The sequence below is a fragment of the Hylaeus volcanicus genome, chromosome 3 (assembly GCF_026283585.1).
Source record: "Hylaeus volcanicus isolate JK05 chromosome 3, UHH_iyHylVolc1.0_haploid, whole genome shotgun sequence".
In the NCBI taxonomy this organism is placed as follows: domain Eukaryota; kingdom Metazoa; phylum Arthropoda; class Insecta; order Hymenoptera; family Colletidae; genus Hylaeus; species Hylaeus volcanicus.
The window spans coordinates 6,181,126-6,205,754 of record NC_071978.1 but is presented as its reverse complement, the minus strand read 5'-3'; the positions used below and the strand labels follow the sequence as shown (position 1 = coordinate 6,205,754).

At 39.7% G+C, this 24,629-nt stretch overlaps 1 protein-coding gene across 1 annotated transcript in view; it reads left to right on the top strand.

Moving 5' to 3' along the window:
* Positions 1-18,886, top strand: part of LOC128873088 (zinc finger CCCH domain-containing protein 13) — a 186,186-nt gene extending 167,300 nt beyond the window's left edge. The window contains exons 9-14 of the mRNA XM_054116363.1: positions 328-562; positions 3,793-3,996; positions 5,705-5,807; positions 6,814-7,048; positions 7,324-7,502; positions 8,929-18,886. Coding sequence (XP_053972338.1) covers positions 328-562; positions 3,793-3,996; positions 5,705-5,807; positions 6,814-7,048; positions 7,324-7,502; positions 8,929-11,110 — 3,138 coding nt within the window. The 3' untranslated portion in view covers positions 11,111-18,886. The remainder of the gene's footprint in view (positions 1-327; positions 563-3,792; positions 3,997-5,704; positions 5,808-6,813; positions 7,049-7,323; positions 7,503-8,928) is intronic.
* Positions 18,887-24,629: the final 5,743 nt, after the last annotated feature.

Below are 24,629 nucleotides of genomic sequence, written 5' to 3'. Positions count from 1 at the left end.
ATTATTATACAGACAATCTCATAAGTATTCATACCCATTATGTCGATAGAAGAAATTTATCTAAATTAGATTATAGGTTTGATGCTTTCAAATAAATATTTCATTATAAATAACCCATTGAGTTGATTAGAAATAGAACGAAAAAATATATTGGTACACTTATTTATTATATTATAGTGAAAAATGTGTCACTATTGTATCGATAAACGAGGTACAGATTAAAATAAAGAAAGAAAAGATAAAATGAAAACGAGGAAAGTATCGAGTAAGAGTAAATTTTAATGTGTTTCTATATTAAATTTCTTTCCATTTTATCATTTTGTTTAGCAAGTTTCATTTTGGCCAGAAGACGAAGAAAATGGCGGCTCAGAGCTTACGATGAGCTCACAATTGAGGAAGACCAGAAGCATGGACAGCTCTTGCTTGGAGCTTCGACCTGGACCACCATCCGGAAACGTGTCGAGCACCACTTATCAAGGTCCCTCTTCGCACCTATCAACTGCTCTGTCTAGAGCAAGGTCGGAGGCCAACCTACATGCTTCAACGTTATCTTTAGACCCGGGTAAGTCCGTTGCAGAATTTTTCATCAAAATTCTTCAGGTCTTATTCCCCATTCCCGTTGATTCGTCAATTTTCTATAGCTTTTGATAAAAATTACCAAGAATATTCGTGATTAAAATTCAGTCTATCATAGTTTCTACTGATAATAGTTAGAACGAAATATTTACAAAAATAACAACTCGTGTATTCATGATTTAATTTTATTTGAGTTATAATGAAATGTAATCGTGACGAGCCATTTACTATTATTATTACATTGAATATTATTTAGTGTGGTGGAAATCAATTTTGTAAAGTGTAAAGGTAAACTATTGATCATTGAAAACAGTTTAAAAAAAAAATTTGAAACTGCAATGTGACGTTTTCCCACGAAAGTTTGTACATTGTTCCTACCTTTTTGTTTTCCGTTATTGGAAGAATCCAATAGGGTATAAATTCAGTTGTAATCGAATACGGTCTGGATAGAATTTCATGTGCCAGTTTTCAGCATTGAAGCTATGAATATGGAAACAGAACTACGCACCGAAATGCCGCAACGGGCTACCATAAAACCTAAATACACGAGACAAAAAGTGAACTCGGCAGGGACAGAAAGTTTTTTGTCGTCCATTCGCGATTTTATATAATTAATTTTACAAAATTTGCTATTTGTCCCTTTTTGATTTCATCGTACTTATCGAATGTTTACCCATATTACTGAAACTTCATGAACCCGAATCGATTGAGAATATTCCGCAGCAAATAGACGACATAAATGCGTGCAGCCAGCCGTGCTATTGTATATGGTGAATTGCGAATGAAATTTAATTTAAGTATTCAAATCCATCAAACAGAAAATATTCGCCGTGAAATTTTCAACGAAATTAATCGTCGAAAGCACTTTTCGTTTGCTTTAATTAACGTTCAAAGTCTAATCTACTTTTGTACATGTAAATTTTGTTCGGAACGTTATTAAATTTTCGAAATAACTCTAATAATTAAACGCTGGGGCAAATTCATTAAATCCTAGATTATATTCAACTTCAGGAAATAGTGTTAGTATTGATTAACCATTATTTCAATTTTCTAATATTGATTTCAATATTTCGAGATATTATGATTATATTTCTACATTTACTGAAAATTCGATCGCATGAATTGTATTTAATTTTCTTGAACTATATTTATATTATTAAAATAAAAATACTTAAATTTGGTTCATTTGCATGTATTCATTGGTGTTTTATGAATTATTGTTGAACCTTTTCTATTCCACCATGCATACGATGCACATCACTGCAATGATTTTCCCATCGTCGTACTATCCTCCAATATAAGCAATGCTCGTCCTCGCAAACTTTCGCCAAACGTCAGCTATTCTCTTCGCCATTCCATTTATTGAGAGACGTGCACTGGTTGCAATTCGTCCTCTACGCTTTCAGACATCGAAAAACCAAAAACTTTGATTCGATTTTGCATTGGAAGTGACACGCCAGCGATCGTGGATTCCCACCGGTAACAGAGGAAGCGGTAAAACGAGACTGCGATCGTTTTTATTGTAGCCAACCCGAGTGGTCGAGTACGTTCCCAGTGAGTCGACATCGGGGTTGAACACGTAACAAACGGATGCAACACGACCTGGCGGAGAAGTGCTCGCAAAACAGTTGAAGAGCACCGAGAGAGCTCGCTGTATCGAATATCGAATTCCACTTATCGACCGTACCGGGCTTGTTGAGAATTTTCCAATTTTACCATTACCCTCGCAGAGACGAATCGCATTTACCGAAATCTTTATCGATTCCTATGGCAATACTAATGCGCACCCCTGGAATTAAAGGGCTGAAAAGTCATTGTGCGAACAGCACTTATCGGAGAGCTATCACAAAAGAGGGCTAGAGAGACAAAGAGATATAGGAGTAGCTTTTCAGTGGAACGAGTTAGCAACTCCTGAAAACGAAAATTACAGATGTACAGAAAATACAATTAAACTATAAAATGACCGAAATAACACTTTACCAAACATTCAATATTCTAGGAAAATCGACAAAGAACAAGAAGTAAAAGTATGAATTTTTCAACGATACAAATTCGATAACTGTGCTTCCAACAGCAACGGTTCGTTTTTCTGAACAGCCCGTCAAATAAAAACAAACTTTCCGAGTTTTCGGGAGCGCAAAAGTTTCCACAAAGCGATGCTCTTGCAAGCCAAGTGTATAAATTTGTTGGTAATAATGCGAGGGCAAAATGGATCGAGCAAGGGATGGAAGTGAAAAAAACCAGAAACTTCGTAAAAATATTCAAGTAAGCGCGCTGTTTGAAACGGCGAGGTTTTTGGCTGAAAGCCATTCTTCTGGCCTGGAACAGAGTGCGGTAGAACAGAAATACTCGCGCGAGTGCTGCGGAACCTGCCTCAGGTGCAGCGGACCCGTGGAAAACGAGTGCGGCCGAGAAAATGGACATTGCGGGGAACTAGGATCAACGACGGTGGGGAAACGCAACAATTTGCGTGAAACAAACTGTACATTTCGTTGTACCGTGGTTTTTTATGAAAGTCTTATGGACGCAAGCGAGTATCGTGTTACCTTTCCAGTTACTTTTAATTCTTATTTATTGAAGAGACAGAGAAATATTCTCGTTATTTTGGTATGCTTAGTATGCTTTGGTATGTTTAGTTTCATTTAGGATGATTTTCTTATTCTCTTTCTCCTGTAAATGTATCGTGTTTGTTCATAAAGACAGATAATTTTAATTCATTTATTCATGTATTCATTTTATTATTTCATTTTTATTCATGAAAAGGAATTAAATGACACACGTATCAATTTTGTTTATCTTTAGTTTGTTTATACTCTACTGCTTATCTCTCTTGTCTTTCATCGTTAGTAGGACTATTACACCGATCGATTCATCATTTCGAATTTTTATCACGACTCCATTTCTTTCTCTACGAATTTTTTTATCTAATTAGTAAGATTCTCTTTCACCTAAAAAAACACATACGTCATGGTTGAAACATCCTGTTAACCAAAAATTAAAATAATTTTTAAACATTATAACTCGTAGTTCCTAAAATCTGCGTCCATAATGGCCTCGACTAAATTTGTTCAATAGCATAAATCCCTGAAACTGGACACGTCGAAAATCTGTACGTTAAAATCGCAACCAGTGTTACCGGTCTTGTTATTCCACGCGCCACGTGCAAGTTACGATGGAAATGAGCCCGATTAATCGTATTTGTGCTCGCTTTCGCAGAGGTTCCGGAAACCCCACCAAGGCCGAGGTCTATGGCGCCGCCAGTATCACGCAACAGCGGCAGCGGAGGCGGGGGCGGCAGTGGTACAGGGGTGAGTTCTGGTGGTTGGGGGGATGCATCCCTCGCGAGGGCTCTCTTTGCCTATTTGAGCTCCGGGGAAAATCAGCTGAGTTTCCTGGAGGGCGATCTCATCGCGCTGATGGGTGAGTGCTGGACGTCCGGACTTGCGTCTGTTTCCTCATGAAACATACCGTACTCGTCTGACCAAAACATGTGGCATTTTCGTAGCCGATTAGCGTTGCGAACAACCGTGGTTCGGAGTTCGTCTGCGTCAATTCTAATAATAACATGTACTTGTGTTATTACAATCTGTTACACGAGAGCGTAGCGCGATATCTGCTGGCAGATTCGCTCAAAATATGAAAATAAATATCCGAATGGAATAGATGAATATTTGGAAGGAAAATACGGAACGACTATTTGGAATAACATGTTGTTTGTTTCTTGCGATATTATTTTGGAATAACCGATATATCGATTTATCTACTTTAAATAAACTTTGAAATAGGCGTGTCGATGTTTGAATAACTAACATGAATTTACTCTATCTAAAAATTTGTTCTGCATATGCAAATTGACATTTGTTTTAACGCAGCATGTAATATTTTACTGTATTTTTATAAAAGAACTTGAAGAATTCATTTTTTAATTGTTTTAATATAAGGAATTACGTAAGAATATAGCAACTGCCGCCATAAATAATAAATTATCAACGCTACGCTATTGTGTGCCAGCTTGAATAGATGCTATCACTTACTTCACCCTACTTACTAATTGTAACGGAGTGACATCTGAAGTCCTCTCTTGATTTTGCTAATCTTCGTTCCATGCTATCCGATTGACGTGCTTAATAAGGGTCGCAGTATATGAGGTGCATCTATTGAGAGCGTATGATGATATCTGGCTGGCTCCTTAATGGGCGGTTTCTGTTTCACTTGGATATTCGATCTTCTAGTTTACTGCAAAAGTATTATGTTCTCATTGTCATCGGTCCTTTTCAAAGAAATGCTAGCATATTCTTTTTATACTTCTCATTAACCCTCTGCTGCATAAGGTAACCCATTAGAAATCTAATAAATGAATCTCAGCAAAGTTCGTGTTATAATTAAATATTTTAACTTAAATGTATGAAAGATATTGATTAAAATTGATGTATATCTGAGAAACATAACGATTCATTTATGATCGCAGAACGTCATCGTGATACTGTTATTATACATATATTATGGTTATGAAAGATATAAACTTACTACAGGTACCACGTTACTACATAGTTAAGCTTTCCAAATAACTCTGACGTGCGAAATTCCCCTCAAATTTGAAGTTTAATATTCCCACGTACACGTTCCTACAACTTTTCAAAAAGTAGTTCTGCAATATTGCTCCAGCAAAAACTAATTTAAATAACAATATCACGATATTTTTTGTAAATTTCAAATTTTATTCAAAATGTACCCGATACTATTTACACAGGAATACCATTGATCCTTTTATAATAATCCTTTAATACCTTTTGTATAAGAAAAAAAATTCATTTCCGACATAAAAATAAACAACATCTTCGAGCCTGCAAAATTACCCTCCATCGATTCGAATAAAATCCAACCAACAGAGGGTTAAATTGCGACTGTGACTTCATCCAAATATCAGAAATGGCCCCTTTGGCAAGGAATAATGCCAGTCATAAATCACCCCTAGACAATACAAAAGATAAATCATTTCCGCGATAGTACTTTGCTCTATATAATATTTCCCCGAAAATCTAGACTCCTTGTTAGTCGCGGTATACGGTTCTATCAGCGAACGAGCGCCATAAACGTTATTTCTGTTTCACGGGAACTGCTTTATTAGGAGATCGCCAAAAGGGCTGGCAGTTTGGGGAGAATCTCCGCACGCAGAGCTCCGGTTGGTTCCCGCTGGCGTACACAGAAATTATTCCCGACGATACTCTTGGGTAAGTTAACAGAGTCTGGAAAGTCTGCTCTCTCCACGGGACCGAACGATATCAGCGCGGATCTTGTTACGGGCGTTCGTTGCTAACAATTGCACGGGATCGAATGCAATTTCGCTAATCTAGAACGATAACGGGCAATGGCCAACGTCGATGCAACTATTCCCATTAAACGTGCTCGTCTTGGTGTTATTGTTGAATCTGCTCTCCTAAATCCTATTATTCCAATGGCCGATTTACGGCAACGGCCGGTAGAAATTTTATATCAAAAGGCTCTTAAAGGTGATTTACCGTGTCGACTCGCTGTTCACGGAATTACGGCGGCATAAAAATGTTAATCTGGTTCTTAATCATTTAAACGGTCCTCCGATAAGAGATTATAGCTCAACCGGAACGTTTCAGGTGATTTTCGCGATTCCCTCCCGAGGAGAATTTAATGTTTTTAACGCTCGAATTAACCGACGATTTATTCGCTAAGTGGGGTGCATGTTCGAGCAATCGAAAATTAAAGTGGATCTGGCAATTAGAGCGACGCGGAAAAAATTATTTATTGCTGCCATTATAGGCTGAATCGTTATATCAGAGGAAACAGAGGATTGCTTTTATCAGTTTACGTAGCGGAGAGGTGATACACTTGCATTTATTATCATTTGAGAATTATCTAACTCATTCTGACAGTATATATATATATATATATATATATTTATTTATTTATTTATTTTTAAATATGTATTAGGTAGACTCCTACGTGTAAATAAAAAACGTGTAAGATTTATTGCAAAGGATTTCAATATTTCACTTGAGAATTTAACTATAGTATCAAATATTTCATTCTGGATGTGATATGATACAAACTACTATCCCTTACTTGAAATAGAAAATATTTTTAATCACCACGTGAAAATATTCTTGACAAATAAATTGTTCTCTTTAATGTCGTCACCGATTGACATCACTCCTTACTCTAAGTGTCGTTGCCGAAGTTAATTATCCGATTGTATGCGCAAAGATCGCCGAGTCACGGAACAAATAATGGACGGGCAACGGAGCCGCAGGCAGGTCCACCCTGCAAGCCTCCACCCTCTCGGCCACCAGTGGCACCGAGCAACATGGATGAAATGTCGAGTGGTTTCCACGGAGTAGGAAACAACACCGTCAACAACAACAGCGGTACCCCTACTAATGTACCGAACAGTAACAGTTCTCACAATCTGGCAACACCTACTGCACGCCAGTCGAAATCGGTGTGTATGACCTCGCATCCCTTGACCCAAAGTTGTTCAGCTAATTAGAATTTCACGCTGCACATTCTCACGTTTGTATATTATTTCTGTTGGAGAGGTTTATTGAATTTTTAATGGATTACAGTCAAATAAAAAAAACTTTATTCATAAAAGACAATAGTCTTTTTTATAATTTCATAACTTTAGCGAAAATGGCTTCATCTCATTCTTAAAAATATTTCTTCGATTGCAAAAAATTCATGAAAAACGATAAAGCGATGTCTAATCGTCCTTAGATCCGTCCATCGGGCACGTTGCCCACCGTTTTGGCCGGTGGCCGCAGGATACAACCACCCGCACCGCCAGTCCCGCCACCTCAGGTGGTGACGTCCCTTCACAGCAGCAACGACAGTGGTTTCTCAAACGAGCCACCGGCGCAACCCGACATCGACTACAGCGACGACGAGGCAAAGAGGTAAGCGATCGTCACGAAAATTTCATCGAAGGTACTTTGGTAACTCTCTAATCGAATCTCGATGGAGGTAGTTCGATGACCGTTGTCGAATCTGTAGAAACGCTTGTGCCTGACTGAATCGTGACCTCGGAGCTTTGTATTTTATTCCCGCTCTCGGTTGATTCGCTACCCTGGTTCTCGGACCTATATAAAATTACGTAGAAATTGTATCGTTCGAATCTAACGATCCCTCTTATCGGGCCGTTCGTGTCTTAATGTCTCATTTGCACGGAATTTTGAAATAGTACATCATTTGCATGGGTTTTGCTGAGGAATTAGTCGACTCGAGGATACTTGACTGTAGTAGCGAATCGATTCTTTGGACTCGGATTACTTATAACTATACAGGTTTCTATTTAATTAGATTTGACTTGATTTTTTGAGTAGATATTGAATTTGATCCCATCAATCATTGCAACTCATTAAATAAAATTTATTCATACCCTCAGAGTATTTGAATATTTAACTCTTCCAACCAAATCACTTCTCGCATTTTTTCTCACGATCAGAAGCAACGAAAACATCCAAGACGCTACATATAATGTTTTTTCGTCAAAATAATACGAGAGTCATCCAAATATAAACCGGATTTTTGTTTACACAACTTTATTGAGAAAAGATACAAATACAAATAGATTGCCGGAATTGAATGTGATGTAAACCTAAATATTCTTTGTATATCGCTCTGGGTTTCGTAAATTGAAATAGATAATGGAAGTCCAAACACGAGTTTACTCGTGTCCGGTCAATAATGTATTAAACTTGTGAATCGATTTGAAGAAGAAGGGAAGGCTTTTTCGAACCAATAAAGTTGTGCACAAAAAAATTCCGGTTTATATTTAAATGACCCTCGTACTATTCACACAGATTCTAATCACAAAGTTCTCCGAGTTCAAAGGCACGATACGACACACGAACTTAGGGGTTCCCCTGGTGCTTCCAAACGACAGTCACCAAAAATGACATTAGATTTCTACCAGTAACATCTTCTACCATCATTTTATTTCTTCCCTCCTCCATAACGACGCGATACCCGACCGGTAGGCTTGTACCCGGAGTCACGATGTTGTTTTCTCTCCTGATTTGTAGATTCCGCATGCGTTATCGCGGTCGATGGAAATAAAATACGGCGTGGTGGTGGCTCATTCACCTCTCCGGGTTCCTGCGATGCCAGCAGCCATATATCCCCCATCCCCACCATTTCGCAAAAGATCCGCGAACCACATAGCTCGACAGCCGCATAACTAATCCCTCGCCCCAAGTACTTGGCTCTTGGTTCATTTCTCTCCTGTGCTCTGCACTCACTACTGCTCTCTTCTATCTTCTTCTACTCGCTCTTCTCTCTTGCTCTTATTTACTCATCCCGAGCCCGAAACGAAAAACACAGACAACGCCGAAGAAAGCCGCGCGCCGATAGAATCGCCGAGGCCGCGAAGCAACAGCAGAAGGACGAGAAATCCAAGGACTGGGAGAACGACTCCTGGAAGACGATACCCAGGGACGAGAAAAGCTGGCACCTCTACAGAACCGCGATGGACCTGTGGGCTGAGTCGAACGTCAATCAGAGCAACGAGAACGGAGGGTACAACACGAATCGCCACTACGACAGTCAGGATCGCAAGAACGAGAGGGACTACTCGGATCGTGGGACAATGGAGAACGGACAGACGCGGAAGTCCGTGAAGAAGTCGCAGGAGAAGACCCAGAAGAACGAGTACGATAATCGTAACCGTAACAGTGCCAATCGCAAGAACAAGATGACCAACGAGGATCAGTCGAGGACCAATTCCAGAAGGAACAACGAGCAGGAGCAGGATCGCCGCGAGACGAAAAGATCCAAGGAGCCCGTGGAGACTGAGGAGGACGAGATAGAGCTGGAAGAAGAGGAGGAGGAGGACAGTTATAGCACCAGGATGGATTACCAGAAGTACGATGGGAAAAAGTATTACGGGGATAGACCAGACGGCCAAGAGAGGAATTCTAGACGTAACTATCACCCTGTGGAACAGGAGGAGCCGAAATACGAGAACGAGAAGACTTCTTCCGCCTCGTCCTCGGGCACAGACGACGAGAGCACCATCACCATCCCGGAAACTGGCAGGAAAGTGGAGCACATCGCGCAGAAACTGGAGCAAACCGCCCAGAAGTACGCCAGGGAGCACAGCCCGCCGAAATTCATCGAGCGGAGGAACGACTACAGGAGTCTCGAGCGCAGGGAGGAGAAACAACCGCCGCCTCCCTACGAGAGGTACAACGACGAGAGAGGTCGTGGACCGCAGAGATTCGAGCGTGAGAGGGATCGTTACTTCGAGAAGTCGCCCCCATCGTCGCAAAAGACTTCTACTTACGAAAGAGAGAGGACTTTCGAAAAGAATCCCGACAGAAATAGGAACATCGAGCGAGCGTCGAGTCGACGCTTCGAGAGACCTAGGCCACCCTCCGAGGAAGCGCCAGAGAGACCTACGGAACCAAGGCATGCTTACAGGGAACGCAGGTACTCCGATAAAGAGGAAGCTATTTACGGGGAGACAAGGTTCGTTCGCGAGGTGTCCGTGGACAAGGAGCGAGGCTACGAGTCCAACTTTGAAACGAAACTGGAGAGGACCAAGGTGATAGAGAGGCACGGTTATCAAAACGTGATCGCGCAGAACAGTCTTCAGAAGTTCAGGAACGGGCCTCAGAGTCTCGAGAAGAACGACACGAATAACAACACCCTGAAAGACGAGAACACGAAACCTTTGCTGCCTAGGCAGACGACTGCTGTTGGCCATCTGATACAAACAGGTAGGGCCTTCGATGTAGACTCGAAGAGTCCGAAGTTAGTGAAGAGGACGAAGTCGTTCTGGAGGTTCAGGAGGGATTCCGATGTCCTGGAGGGCATGGCGCTCTGGCAGCACAGGTCTCTTGTTGATATCCCGAAGATGATTAAGAAAGAGGTGAAGGAAGGCAATGGTAATTCTACGGAGACGAAGAAGCAGAGTCCTGAGGGCAGTCCCACTTCTCGTCAGAGTATCGAGACCAGGAACAGTGATACCACCATCACAAACGAGACCAGGCAAGACGAACCCAAGCCTGCAGAGAGGATCCACGTGCCAGAGAAATCTGACTACTTCGAAGACTTTCCAACTCCCGCCGAAAGACCCAAGGCTGTTGAGAGGTCCGAGTATCGGATGCATCAAGAGGAGAGGTCCTATTTCATGGGGAACGTCTCGCGGAAAGCCATCATCGAGAAGGAGCGGAAGCGTAGCATGGAGGCCAAGCGGAACATGATTGTCGCAGAGTTGAAGGAGAATAACGAAGCTAAAAGAAACGAGAGGAGAAAAAAGTACACGGACGATGAGGACGGTTTGACTCAGAACTTCAGCGAGACCGAGGCGTCCGACGAAGAGTCTACGTACAGCTGCATCGTCGTCAAGGATCAAACTGTCTCCGAGAAGACTCTTCTACCAAGGACCAAGCTCCGAAGGGACTCCGATAGGGAGAGGGATAAGAACATGTGTGGACCTTGGTACGATCTCTGGGGAGTGGACGCCTCGGTGAATAAAAAGAAGAAGAAGAAGCAGCAGTAAATCTTTAAAGAAATTATCATGTATTCTCTGTTTTGTTCGTTCGAGTATCGGAGGCCAGGTCGAGGCCTCCTCGGTCTCCCGGTGAATTATAATTATAATCATAATTATAATTAATTCGATGAATTTATCGAACTCGGGGAGACGCTTGCCTCTGGGCTCGATGAATCCGAAGCTAACGTGACAATTGAAACGCGAAACCGTTTTATGATTTCGTCCTTGAGATTTTGTTTTTATCGTTGAGTTACATTCCAATTCGATCGTCATCATGCGTACCTAATCATTTCGCACCTCGAATGACCACGAGTCTCTCATGTAATGCTTCCCATTGCTTGATCTTTTTTTTTTTTTTAGAGCGTCCTCTCTTGTCTTACTTGTAAGTTTAGTCACCGTTTGCCACGTTTTGCGCTTTCGTCGACGCTCGTTTAGAAACCACATCGACGCGTTGACGTTAAGCGAGCGCATGGAGCGAATCAGAATGAGACCACGTCGACGTGTGGCTTGTATGGCGACGGTGAAAACAACGTTATGGATGGTGATTCAATCATAACTCTTGTTGGAACCGTCGTTGCAGGATACTGTTGTAATTCGTTGATACCTGGATTGCTTCTGTATACTGGCACGTATTATGTCGTAGTCGTTTTATAAATGTTTGTTTTTTGCTGGCATATCACCCTGGCAACCATTTTGCACGAGTGTGTTGAACAAAGTGTTCAATGTTTTCTTATATGTTAAATTAGAGAGGAGAACTGTTAGAGAAGATCTAAGAATGAAAAGGCAGTTGACTCCATTGATGACATTTGCTTGTGAAAATTCGTTGTAGCCTCTGCAAGCACTATTTTTATTTGAATAATGAGTTTTGAAGAACATCAGGTATAAAATGAAATGAAATTGCTAATAAATTGCTTTTATGATGACGTTGGCTTGGGTGGCTGTATCGACAATACTCTTATGGTAGTGTAATAAAATAAACAGAAAGAATTTTTAAGCGAAGCTAATTTTTATGTTTGCACGCAGAAGAAAACATAATTAAATTTGTAACGGAACATGTAGCAGATTGTGATTACACAAAAGCGTAAATATGTTCTTTCATTTTCCGTCTTTTCATTCATAAATACAAATATTTCATATGCACGTGAAACCGAACTTTTTTCTGCCTTTATTCGAGAATTTTGTATTCATGTTCAACGTTTAAATGAAATTCTTGCATTTATATTGATCATCCGCCTCGCGCCGTAAACACAGATATGCTTTCAACTTGCATTTTAAAATTTGTTTCTGACGCATATTCTTGTATTACTTCCCCCTAGCACATTTAATTTGATATCTACATGAATTACCTCTTTGGTAGATGTTTTTATAATTTTTCATGAACATAAAATATTACTAGATCTGTGCATGCACATGTCTATCATTTTGAGATATTTGTCCAACAAATTTTAATACAAATTCAGCTTGCAGAGACTACCACCAATTTTTATAATTTCATTCGGAATTACTTCCTTAATATAACCCTAGATGTTCGGTACATCTAAAAAATTCTTCAAAATCTACGAATCTTCGCACGTTTAACTACAGTTTAACAAATATTTAACAGTTTTTATTAATGATTTATATGAACTTCATAGAGAATAAAGTAGCGAGAAATGTTCTTTCTCATTTACGCTCCAATAATTCCCGAATCAAACGGCGCGAAGAAATGCGTCAGAAGCAGGTATACACGCATCGATGATTCAAATTAACGTGTCATTAGCTACGAGTGCCGCACACCAATACCTAACGAGTGGGGAAAATACTTTGCCACGTCAAACAAGAACGACAGTGTAAACCTGTTTCTGTGTGAACGATCTAAACGCGAAATATAATGCGCAAACATTCACTCGCTAATCGTGTAAATTGGTTTCCGGTGTTGTTTGTTGGCATGGCTGGTTCATTTGAATATATTGTACGTAGATGTCATGAAAAGTTTAATTCCGTTCCCACGGTGTTCCATAGCGATACGCTAAAACCTTGTTTATCGAGTCGCGTTTAATATTTGGCAACGCTTATTCGCCCGCAAGTAAATGGCCGTTATCGTGTTACCGTTTTTAAGCGGTGTTCGAGTTTTTCTCGTTATAAACTTCGTTAAATACTTTCACATTTATTTATTTGTTTTGTTCTCTTTCCCTCTCCCGAGGAATTCATTCGCGATGCCCGCGTGTCTCGTTTTATTATATTTTCTCGCGGCCATTTGGTAAAATTTGAACGCTAACGAGCATTTCGTTTCCGACCAGTATACGTACGAATTTACCGTTTTATTTGCGTTTACTTCTGCCAATGTTTGAACGACTGTTATACATAGTTGTTTGTGTTTTTCGCGATGTATGGCGCAAGTTCGCGATAGCAGGTTCGTAGGTCTCGCGCACACTTAACCGGTTTCGTTTTGCGACCGTAATGTAGAGCCGCGCGAAATAATAGGGGCAGTATTTTTTATACTCTACGTTTGGAAACGAAGTGGCGGTTTGAAGTTAGGTTGAAATTCTTCGAATTGTTTTCTGTTCGATTATTCTATGGATGTAAGTGTTTGAGTATTTAAGTACATGAAAATTATTATTTGAATATTATTATTCACTTATTGAATTAGTGAATAATATTATTCGTTATTGTTCATACACAGTTTGAATTATTTATTAAATCAAATATCTAGATTCTGGATATTTGATCGATTTTATAAAATATTCCAATGTATGAACAGAAAATATTCGACAAGAAATCTCAGCCCTAATATAAAATCGTTACAAAGATTAAGTTTTTGAGAAGTCATTTGTAATGATTCAAGGGGTTGAATAAGTCCCACACAATTTTTTCTCTGTCCCTCGAATAATGTTATCAATTATTGTCCTTTTTAGCGAATAAACAAAATTCTTTCCTGATTAACCTCTTGAATTATTACATTTTAACGCGATGAACATTATAAAACATAGCAGTAGAGAAATAACAAGAAATTTCAGTTTGGTTCATTGCATTAAATTCCCGTCACCGTTCCGTTCTTCTAGGGCAAACATATTCGCAACAGTAAAGCTGCGCAAAACGAAGACGAACGATCGCTCGGCGCCGGCGTTGTCATGAGATAAGCTCTTCATCTAGATTACTTTCCTCGTGTGATGTTAGATGTACCGACAAAGAGGGTGTCTCTCCGTTCGAGAGACAACAGTTCCTTTCATGCAAAAGCTTCCGAAGCGAGTGCTTCAGGGATCTTCTTCACACGGCGTGGATGTCCGTCCAGCGAACACGTCTGACTTTAATCCTCTATGACTACTCTGTCCAAAGAGTGTAGACAAAGAGTCGTCTACACGGCGCGAGCGAAGTCTGCTTCATTCTGAGAATTCTACGTCCCCGCGGCGCATTATCGAGGAAACCTTAGCTTCGAATCGAGACTGTCTCACGATCCGTCGATGTAGCAATGAAAGATAAGTGGAATTTTTAGGGACCATTTCGCAATCGGTGACTACGCGTGAGGTTTCACGTTCACTTGCGATTTTTGACACGTTTTTTAGCCGTCATAGAGGATTGAAGAATAGTCCTCGAAACGAAGGACCATAAACATGTCTGCTTCGTCCAGGTAAGGCATTGGCAAATCATATCTTCTCCATTTTCTTTCCGATGGTATTCTACTTTAGGAGACGATTATTGATCTCCCACGCGAGTGTTTTTGTTTCTTTTTATATTGAGAATTATTTCATTCCGCTTAGACGAGGGGTGCGAACATTCTACGTTTTAGTTTTCTGTTGAATTTCGTTTGAAAATTTCATTCTTTTGGTAGTATTACTCTTATTAGAGACGATTTCTTAACCCTTAAAGTGGCTGTAAAACCAATACTGTTATAGTAGGGGAGTGTAAGTTATTTTCTAGAATAGTTCTCCTCTTCCTTCCCTCAGGAATATCTTCTTGCGCACCGTAATTGCCGCAGTGACGCTCTCAGAAATTCCTTATTTCAGGTCTCTTAGATAATTGCTTCGATTTAGTTGTCCCTGTATTTATTAGAGTGTCCAAGAAAATATTGCTATTTTGTGTGTCCTGAAAATGTGGACAATTAATTAAAGAATATTGAACTATTAGAAAGAGTGAAGGGTGTAATATTATCTGGGACACCCCAAGAGCAAATTCTGATTCCTACAAATTCCTCGTCCTCGTAGTCATCGATAACACTTTAATTTCTTTCTCTTTGAGCTCGAAGCTTCGGCTCCATCCCCTAGATCTGCTCGAAGTGTTCGAGCATTTCAGATTCAATCGGTTACTTGCTCTTGTGATTTTATTTCTTCCAACGTCGCACGATCCGCATACAATCCGTTATTTTTATCGAACTTTCGATACACTCGCGCCTCGAACGACAGTTTATTTCCGGCTAAGTTAATCCATGAGCCGTTTCCTCTCCTTCGACGACTTCGTGTCGCGCCATCACGAAATGAAACTTTCATTCGAGACGTCGTAAAGCTGCTTTACGCTCCCGCTCACGAGTTAGGGCTCATAAAATTTCACTTCTCATTTTTTCCCCTTTCGTCGACGGGATGTTCTCTGGCACCCCGTGCTTCCGCGTCGCGACACCTTTTCCACGACTGTCGTCGATTCTTAGACCTGTTCGTCCGTGAATAAAATTAATTATTTCCGGATACGTATCGCTCGGGTTTCCATAATAAAAATATCCCAAGTCCTTCGTGGTTCTTTCAATTTAACTTTTTGACCTTAATATTTTGTTGTTAGTTTGTTGAGTTACTGGATTGGCACATGAATTGGTTTGTTTTTTTTTTCAATCGAAACTTAACAAAATCAAGTGTAATTTATATAAATATAAAATCAAATAGAAATATCACTGTGATAATAATGCATCGAAATAGGAAAAGCATTGTGGACAGCCGACCAACATATTCCACGTTTAGGTGAAATACTAAAGTCGAAAACGTTAGGATAAACGCTTGGGAGGGCCATGAAAGGCCTTGGACGTGAAAATAAACCTCAAAGAAAGAGGGACAAAGCAGTCCTGGGGTTTTCCTTCCCTGATGTGGATCGTGCGTTGTTTCCACGCGGAAAACGTTGCTTTCCAGTTCGTGAGTTTTGTTAACTCGACGACGTGCTTCGTTTCCTGTTCCTACTTCCTCACTTCCGTTCCGTTGGTGACGCACTTTGTCGTGAAACGACATGCGCCCGTCATAGTGTGTTTCTTTAGCGGAGAGCTGAAGAGAATGTCCCTGGATTGAATTCAATTTTATTTCCTAGAATTATGTAATCATAAGATGATACACATCGTGTGAATCCTTTTCAAGGGAAAGACTCAACGTTTTTAAATAGTTCAAAGAAGTTGTGGGAATGAGCTTCGTCTCAACCTGACGGACAGTACTAAATATGCAATTATATTATTTAAAGTTTATTTGTTACGTCTACAATTTTTTACACGTAGCAACATATTGCTGCAATTGACCATCCTATAAAAGTTAATTGAAATCTAAAGTGAACAGCGGTTCCCTTGCCAGAGGCATTCTTCATACCTGTCCGCATTATGCGTTTTTGATTTCGTTATATTCGAGAGCGAGCGTTCGAGTATTTGCGGTGAACAACCTGCCGAGAAAACGATGAAGATCATAAAATATAAATTGTTAGAAAGACAAAGTTCTTTAGTAACAAGGAAAGTTTCCATACTCCCAGGTTCTTCAACTGGGAATCTCAAGAAAAAATTTCAATTTACAGTTTCCAGTCTTCGAGGCTGTTGTTTATTATTTTGTTTTGGTCAAGAATATCTTTAGTTATGCATGCTTGCATCTTTAAAGAAATTCAATACGATTTTATACACTTTTGAGGATAGATCGTCGTCAATAGGACTTGATTTTCACAGAAAAAATTCACACTGCCGTCGCAGCTCAATGTGCGTTTACATCGTCCTTCAGAAATGGGGAAAATTTTATTCTTATAATGACTGACGAATAAAAATAACATATTGCAACTTTTGGTTATTTGATGCTCACGTAAAGATATAAATTTTCCCCGTCTCTTCAGCCACGCCATTTGTCAAACGAGATTAAAATTTCGAGAATTTTATTCGTTAGATCTCTAAGACAATTTTGTACCGCAAAGAAAATCTGCGTCATTTTGTACTTTGAAGATTGTTGGTCCTCGAACCATCGTTTTTAGATTGATAAGAAAATTGTAATGTTTTGTAATATAAAAATTATATCCACTGCTTTGACATTTCTACCATTAAAATTTTATAGAGATCAGCCTAGAAGTTGCTTTTTGCTTTCTCGAAAAGCTCTCGTCACTTTCTTACCAATCTAATACACTTTCTCGCTATGGCATCCGGATCAATTGCGTGGATGTTATTAAAACAGAAAACTGCCAGACATATGTAAACAAAGAATGTCATCTTCACGAATAATAGGGACCCGAAGATATCGTTCCCTTTCGATGATGAATTTTTACTGCGAACGTTTTTAGCGATTACTGCCAGGCATTCCAGCGCACCTCGATCCCCGCGACTCTTCCGAGGCATCGAAAGGCTTCCATCAACGAAGTACGATAGTCGTAAAACATCGATCAACCCAGTAAGCAGTTAGGTATATTGGCGCTCCAGCAATGGGACATTCGAGCGACAATTAGTCTCACGGTCATTCCTAGGCGTCTGAATTCCAGACGGTCGCGTAATTGTAAATAATAAATCATACTTCCTCGGACACACGTATTACCGTTCTTCCACTTTGACATGTATTACTACACACTGACACGACAACACAGAGGCGTGCAGATAGGACAGGGACCACCAAATGAGCTTGGAACGCACTTCGTGGAGAAAATGAACGTTTTCAGGAAAAAAAGACGTATTTCTTCTCAAACGTTTGTTAATATAGGTAGGCGTTCGTCATTTATCATTTATTAACGCATTGACTACCACGTCTTGTGTATGTGTGGTAAGTGACACTGATGTTTTGATACTCACCTCCTTTTTTAAAATTATGCGAAAATTTAGTGGGTCAATGGTAATTCAAGAAATTTTGCTTGTAATCGATGTGAATTTTAATGAATCTCATAACATACGAATATCCAATTGATTTGTGAAAACAAAAGTTCATTCAATTATTCAATTTAAATTTTTTAGTTACCATTGTTTTATAATTGTACTGCAATCAATGTGAATTGATTACAAGCAAAATGTGTTGCTTGTAAAAGTATTTACAAGGTATTATTCTTAATATTATTGGAAATTGTACTTTCTTGAAAATATAAATAACGAAAACATTCGGAGCACATGAATTAATGGAAATACGTGGGTGCACGGATCGCATGGAATGCACTCGGTGCAAAATTTCCTCCTCGGTATGCACGATTCCAGTGCTCATTTTGGCGATCCCCGGTGTAAATTACATACCTTCAGAAGGAAATATGAAAATAGTTAAAAAAAAGTAAAGGGTTTAGGGCAATTTCTTTTGTAAGTGCATTAGATAAGCGATGTGCGCATACGAGCGAGTCCAGAAACGAAGATGTTAATATACTATAAATATACATATTATATCGGTGAGCGTACCGGAAGTAGAAAGGATAGTAACGAAGCCAGCTCGTTTCGCGATGGGAATTCTTACGTGGTCGAATTTTCGGATCGATGGAACGTGACGGATTTCGACTGCCGCTTTCGGTGGCTCTTTATGGGTAGTCTAGGGAAAACGAAATGATGAAATTGTTGTAAGAAGAACCATGTATACATGCATATACGTTATATATATATATTATTGTTATTATATTAACGTTTTTTGTGCATCCCTCGTGTACGATTATTTATTCGAATGCTACCCCGACACTCTTTCAGGCGCGATTTATGGAGCCGTTTGAAGAGGTACACAGCGAAGCGGATGAAATGTGGCGTTTGCTATTTTGCTGAACATATCGGGGAGATATAGCTCGCGATAGCTACGATTTGTTTCGAAACTAATGACGGTATATATTTTTCCACATTGTTTCACACGGTTAGTGCACACAATGTAACTATCGCGAACGCTTGTAAACAAAAAAAACATGAAATGGGATATTTCGTTTTGTTGTACTGAAAGTTACGAGAGAATTCTGTAGGTAATATTTTTGTGAGAAATTACGATGATCCTGCATTCTTTTTGAAAATACTAATAATAATCTCGAGTCTAATTATTTATATATAAATTCTTTTTTACTTACGCTAATTTTATTTTTCATTTGTTGAACACATGCCTAGTTCTATATATAGGACTTATGTAATCGATCATTTTGAGTGAGTCGAGTTTAGTGTACTAGTTTTCTAACGTAATTTTAACTATGTTCTGGATAGACGTTGATTTGTGATATCAACAAAATTATTGAACGAAATACGATACCATCTTGCTTTCCCATCACGAAAGAAGGAGGACATTGCTGATCCCGTGGACGGTGTAATACGGTAGGTGGGATTATGATTTCAGCAGGTATGTGTTTTATCGGTGTAATATTGTATAGTTAAAGTTAATGGACGTAGATCATTTTCGTGAGAAAATAGACAGGTGAATCAATGAATTTCGTAACATGCGAATACCCAACTGATTTGCGCTTGTACCTGGACACAAAAATTATTATTATTATTATTATTAATAATGCACACATTTTGTCGCAAATAAAATGGAATTCAAAGCAAAAGTTCAATTATTCAATTATACGAGACGCGAGGAAAATGAAATTCTACATGAAATTGCATAAACCACTGTAAAAGTTATTAAAATTATTCGAACATTCCTTCCATAAAATTCCTCCGCGTCTCGTTCTAGAATTCCTCGTCTACTAATTAATTCTCACAAGGGAGTACTGTGAATTGTCAGACAACGATTATGATGAAACTTTCATTGATCCAACTGCTATATTGAGTATAGTACAGTGTGTGAGCTGCTGTTACTTTTTAACTTGAAGGGTGAAACCATCATTATAACAAATTCACTAGTTTTACTCATGTATACGACATTTTTAAAAAGTGAAATATTAAAATATTAAGAAAATAAATCTTGATAGTATCCACAAATTTTGATATTAGCAAAAATAAGTACTTCGGCAAACCTTAAATTACATATCATAAATTCCACGCGGAGAAAAACAAAATTTTAACCATGCAGAAATTTCCAGAACCTTCAGTCAATGTTTTCAAGTCGAACGGCAGCAACAAGGAAGTACGACATGGTTCCCGTCTCGAATCAATGAACATTTCGCAATTAGTGAAAGTTTCATTAGACACTGTGACCAACAGTTCTCCCTCGTGGGCGTTAATCAACTTCTGTTTCAGTGAAATTTTTTTCAAGGGCCACCGTTTCGAATATCTCCCCTCGAAATTAAGTGTTCGAAGGGTGCACATTGTTTCACGAACCGTGCGCGAACGTCGCCCTCGCAGCATGGTCGCGCAATCTGACTGTCGAAAGTAGCCTAATCTACTTTTTTCGATCCCTCGTGAGTTGTAACGATTAAGCCAGTAACTCGATGGACGCCAGCCGGCGTCGAAGAGAGGGAGACAACGGAGCAGATGATTAAACACGGGGGATACGTGTGTTCCGTTTTCGCCCGGAGGAATCGGCAAATACGCGAAATTGTGCTTCGCCAGCCGGCTGGCCGATTGGTCCAGTCGTTGCGAAAAATGTCGTTATGAGCATCGACAATGGACGAAACTGTATGTTAAACTTTTCCCTGCGAGCGTATCCAGTGATTTTTTCGAACCAGCCAGAATACTATTTCATTTGGATTGTTGGACGGATTTAAATAGACGCGTTTTTCACATCAAGACTGGTTTGCAGGTTTTCTATGCTTTGTGCATTTTTGACGTTCCTGTTTCGTCGAGTTCCATTTTATTTAAATTCTCTGATTTTTCGGGGTGGAGCGAGCAAGTTTAATAAGCCCGAACTTTGTTATCGGTAGATTTAAAGGTAAATATAAAATAAAAAAGAAAAAGAATGATGCTCGATGGAAAAATATGCTGAAAAAGTAGTCTACGACTGTTTTAATTCTAAATTTAAAATCACTGTGATGTTTCTCCAACACCAGGTACTCGTCAAGGAACAGGAATCTAGAAAAATGAAGTAGAAAGACAAAATGGAGGGGGATCGTACGAAAATTGGTGATTGGTCCCGCCGTATTAATCGACGCGATTTTGTAGTCAAAATATGCAACCCCCCCGAAACGTTCATTAGGCGTCGTACACGCGAACTCCCTTATCGAGGCTGCATGGCGGTGTTTGCTTTACTTTGAACCATTGAAATCCGTATCCAGGTTTTTGGCTTATGGAATGCGCCAAAGCTGAGCGTATTTGCGAAGCGGTTAATTATCATTCGCTTTCTCGCTCCCCTTTATTCCCGACGAGCGGCGCCCCTGTTTCGAACTGACAAAGCAGTCGTGTGCAATCGACGAGGCCCTGCCGATCGTTATTGCGCGCTGGTTAATTAGTTCGCCGATTTTTTGGGGGCCTTGCGCCATCTTTCAGTGGAAATGAAACAGTCAGTCAGGCGAAGTCCACACAGATTTCATGAAGTCACAATTTTAAATGTTAAGTATATTGATACTCATGGTAACAACCATAGTAGTCACGCTATAAATATTTTTTATTTCATTATTTTACATTAATTACACGCTGAAATAAACGAATTTGATTATATAACGGACTAAATCACTCAGCAATGTTTAATTTTCATTGAACCAGAATATTTAATATTTAGCTTCTCACTAGTTAGTATCCTAGCTTGAAGCTATCCAAGTCTTTGTATTTTATTGGTGATAAATAATGCGGTGAAAAATTGCTGTTTGCAAGTGGGTAGAATTTTACGAATGGCCACGGCTGAAGAGTCCTTCAACAGCAACACAAACAATTTTCGTAGCTGGTTTGATGGTAATGCGCGTAGTCGTGCGTGTTTATGAATATGCTAACTGGCTCCAAAATCAATTCGCCTGTTTGATGTTTTTTCCGATCGGAATTCGCATGTACAATCTATCGCTTCTGGAGCTTGAAAAAAATTAAAACATATCGATGAAATATTCTGTTTTATAAAACAATATTACAAATATTCAATAAAGTGTTCAGTTCTGTTTTAAATATTTTACACACACCTGAAGTCCATATTTAGAAAACAAATCGGTGATGAATACTTCCCATAGCTTCAATATTTAAAAACTAATATCTACATGAAGTAATTCCATTGCATTTTTATTATTGCCATCTTCAACCAAGCCACCTTTACACCATGTCATCCAGAGTAACGAGGCATGCAACTACCCTCCTAAACTCCACCCTAAAGCACAAAATGGAGGCCTCTATAAAACAGCCCTCGAAACGAGATCGTAAGAAACCCCGCGAGAATGCATCATCATCATCGTGTTCGGCGACATATTCAATATTGCGATATAGGATGGCGCTCTTAAAACGCGGGTAGGGGTACAGATAGCGGTCTGAGGTGGCTGCAGGTTAGAAGGGATGGGAAATCTCGTCGGTGGTCGCACATGTCGCTCCAGGAGGGCTCGTAAAAAAGATGCCCTCGAGGCATTTTATTGGGCCATGCCAGGTACGAGGGCGTCGGAAACTCCGTGTTTCGTCGCTAGTCCGGGTTGTAAAATGTGCACGTGCCGTCGCGAGATAGCGCACGTTCGCGCAAACAGTGGGCCGAAAGTTTCCGGAAATTTTCAAATAAAAACCGATAACAGACTTTTTGTCCGTAACGTCCCTCGCTGAAAGCGTTGCACGAAAAAGTGGGGATGGTGTTTCTTAAATTCATTTGTTAGAAGCGTCATCTGGAAAGTTCGGCCGTTTACGACGCCCAGACGTGTAAAATGAAAACCCCATGGAAAGCGTTCGAGTATCGGTCCTAAATGTATTGCCCCGTAAAACCGGTTTCCCTTCGCGTTCACGTGAAAATATAGAAGGCACTTCCACCCGTAAAAATCCAGCGCTTGCGATTTATAGGTTGTTTGGATGCACGGTGCTCAAGTTTGATTCAAGGTATTCGAATTCCATTTGGACAGCTTTTACGGTGCTCGAAAATCAACATTTATGTTAACGTGATATTTTATTTGGAGGAGCTTTTACGAGTTTGGCTGCAGGGTTAAAAAATTATAAGTGGTCTAGTTGCTTCGTCTGCGCTTCGAAAATACTGTTGGCACGATCCACGATTCGTTCCTGGAGAACTGTTCTAAGCGAAAACATTCTGAGTAATGGCAAGTTAGCTAAACGGAATACGCAATTCAACGCATTCATGACCGGCAGATGTTTTACCTTATAGGTGAATGATTTGAGGCTGTTTTTCAAACAAGTACATCTTGGCGATGCATCGTTACTCTTAGAAAAAAATGATTTTATTCAACATTAGAGATCATGTAATCACAGAAAATTTTCCTCTGCGATCCTCACACAGAACTAATCTTGATCCTCATTAGAACCATCTTGAACACAGCCATCACGAGTTTCGAGAGCTGCAAAATAACCTGTGGCGTCCGTTTCAACTGAATTCCTCCGAATGAAGCAGAACGAGGTACCAGAGTCAATATCCGTGCATGGCAGCATTACGTCCGCCTCGCGGAAGTCGCTGCAAATTGAATAAAGGTAGCGTTAACTCCGAGGCAAGGTCTGTTCAATTAAATTTATGTTTTCGACGGGCTGATTTATCTCGACGATCAATTCTCTCTGGGTAATTTCGCACCACCATGGGAATCACCGGTAGAACAATTTCGATAAACTCACCGGTTTCTCAAAAAAGGAAGCTCGCGAAGGGAAATTTTATTGTCGGGAAGAACGGAAGCGCGAGGCAACGATGGTCACGTGACCATCGAGTATAATTTCCACCTGTTTCGTTACGAGTTCTATTTGTCTGTGGGACCACATTGGAAACAGACGCAAAAATTTACTGCACTCGCGAACAAGAAATACAGTAGCTGGCGCGTGCGATTTACTGGGTCGAATTACAAAATAACTTGTACGAGTGCGTGAACTGTATTAAGTTAAGGATAACATTAAATTGAGAGTTTTACATTAAGATATTGCCACAATAAGTAAAGAAAAGTGTCACATTCTAGTCTTGCATGATCATCGCGAATAGTATAAAAATTATTTCATTAAGAATTTAAGTTGATGTATTATTACTACCATTATATATTTGGGGTTTCTTCTACATATGTCATAAAACACAAGGCTTATTTAGATGCTCCCTGATATTTTTCTGCATTGAATCGTCTTTTAATTCGTACCTTCCTTCAATCCAATTATGGAGAGTGTAGGAAGTCACGTGTAACAATTATACTTCATTCCCGTTATGTTTGGCGAAATTAAACGAAAATGGTTGGATCTCATCTTTCGAGAAATATTGTATTCGCCAACCACATCAAGTAATAAATTCTCTGAATTAATAATGCCCATGCGAATATGCCAAGCTCTAGAAACATTCATTTTACATTTGAATATTCCACTTTATATAGGGATACAAATTACCTCCAGGTCGACGTTCCCGTGTTCGTATTAAATTGCTAGCTAATTTTTAATTTA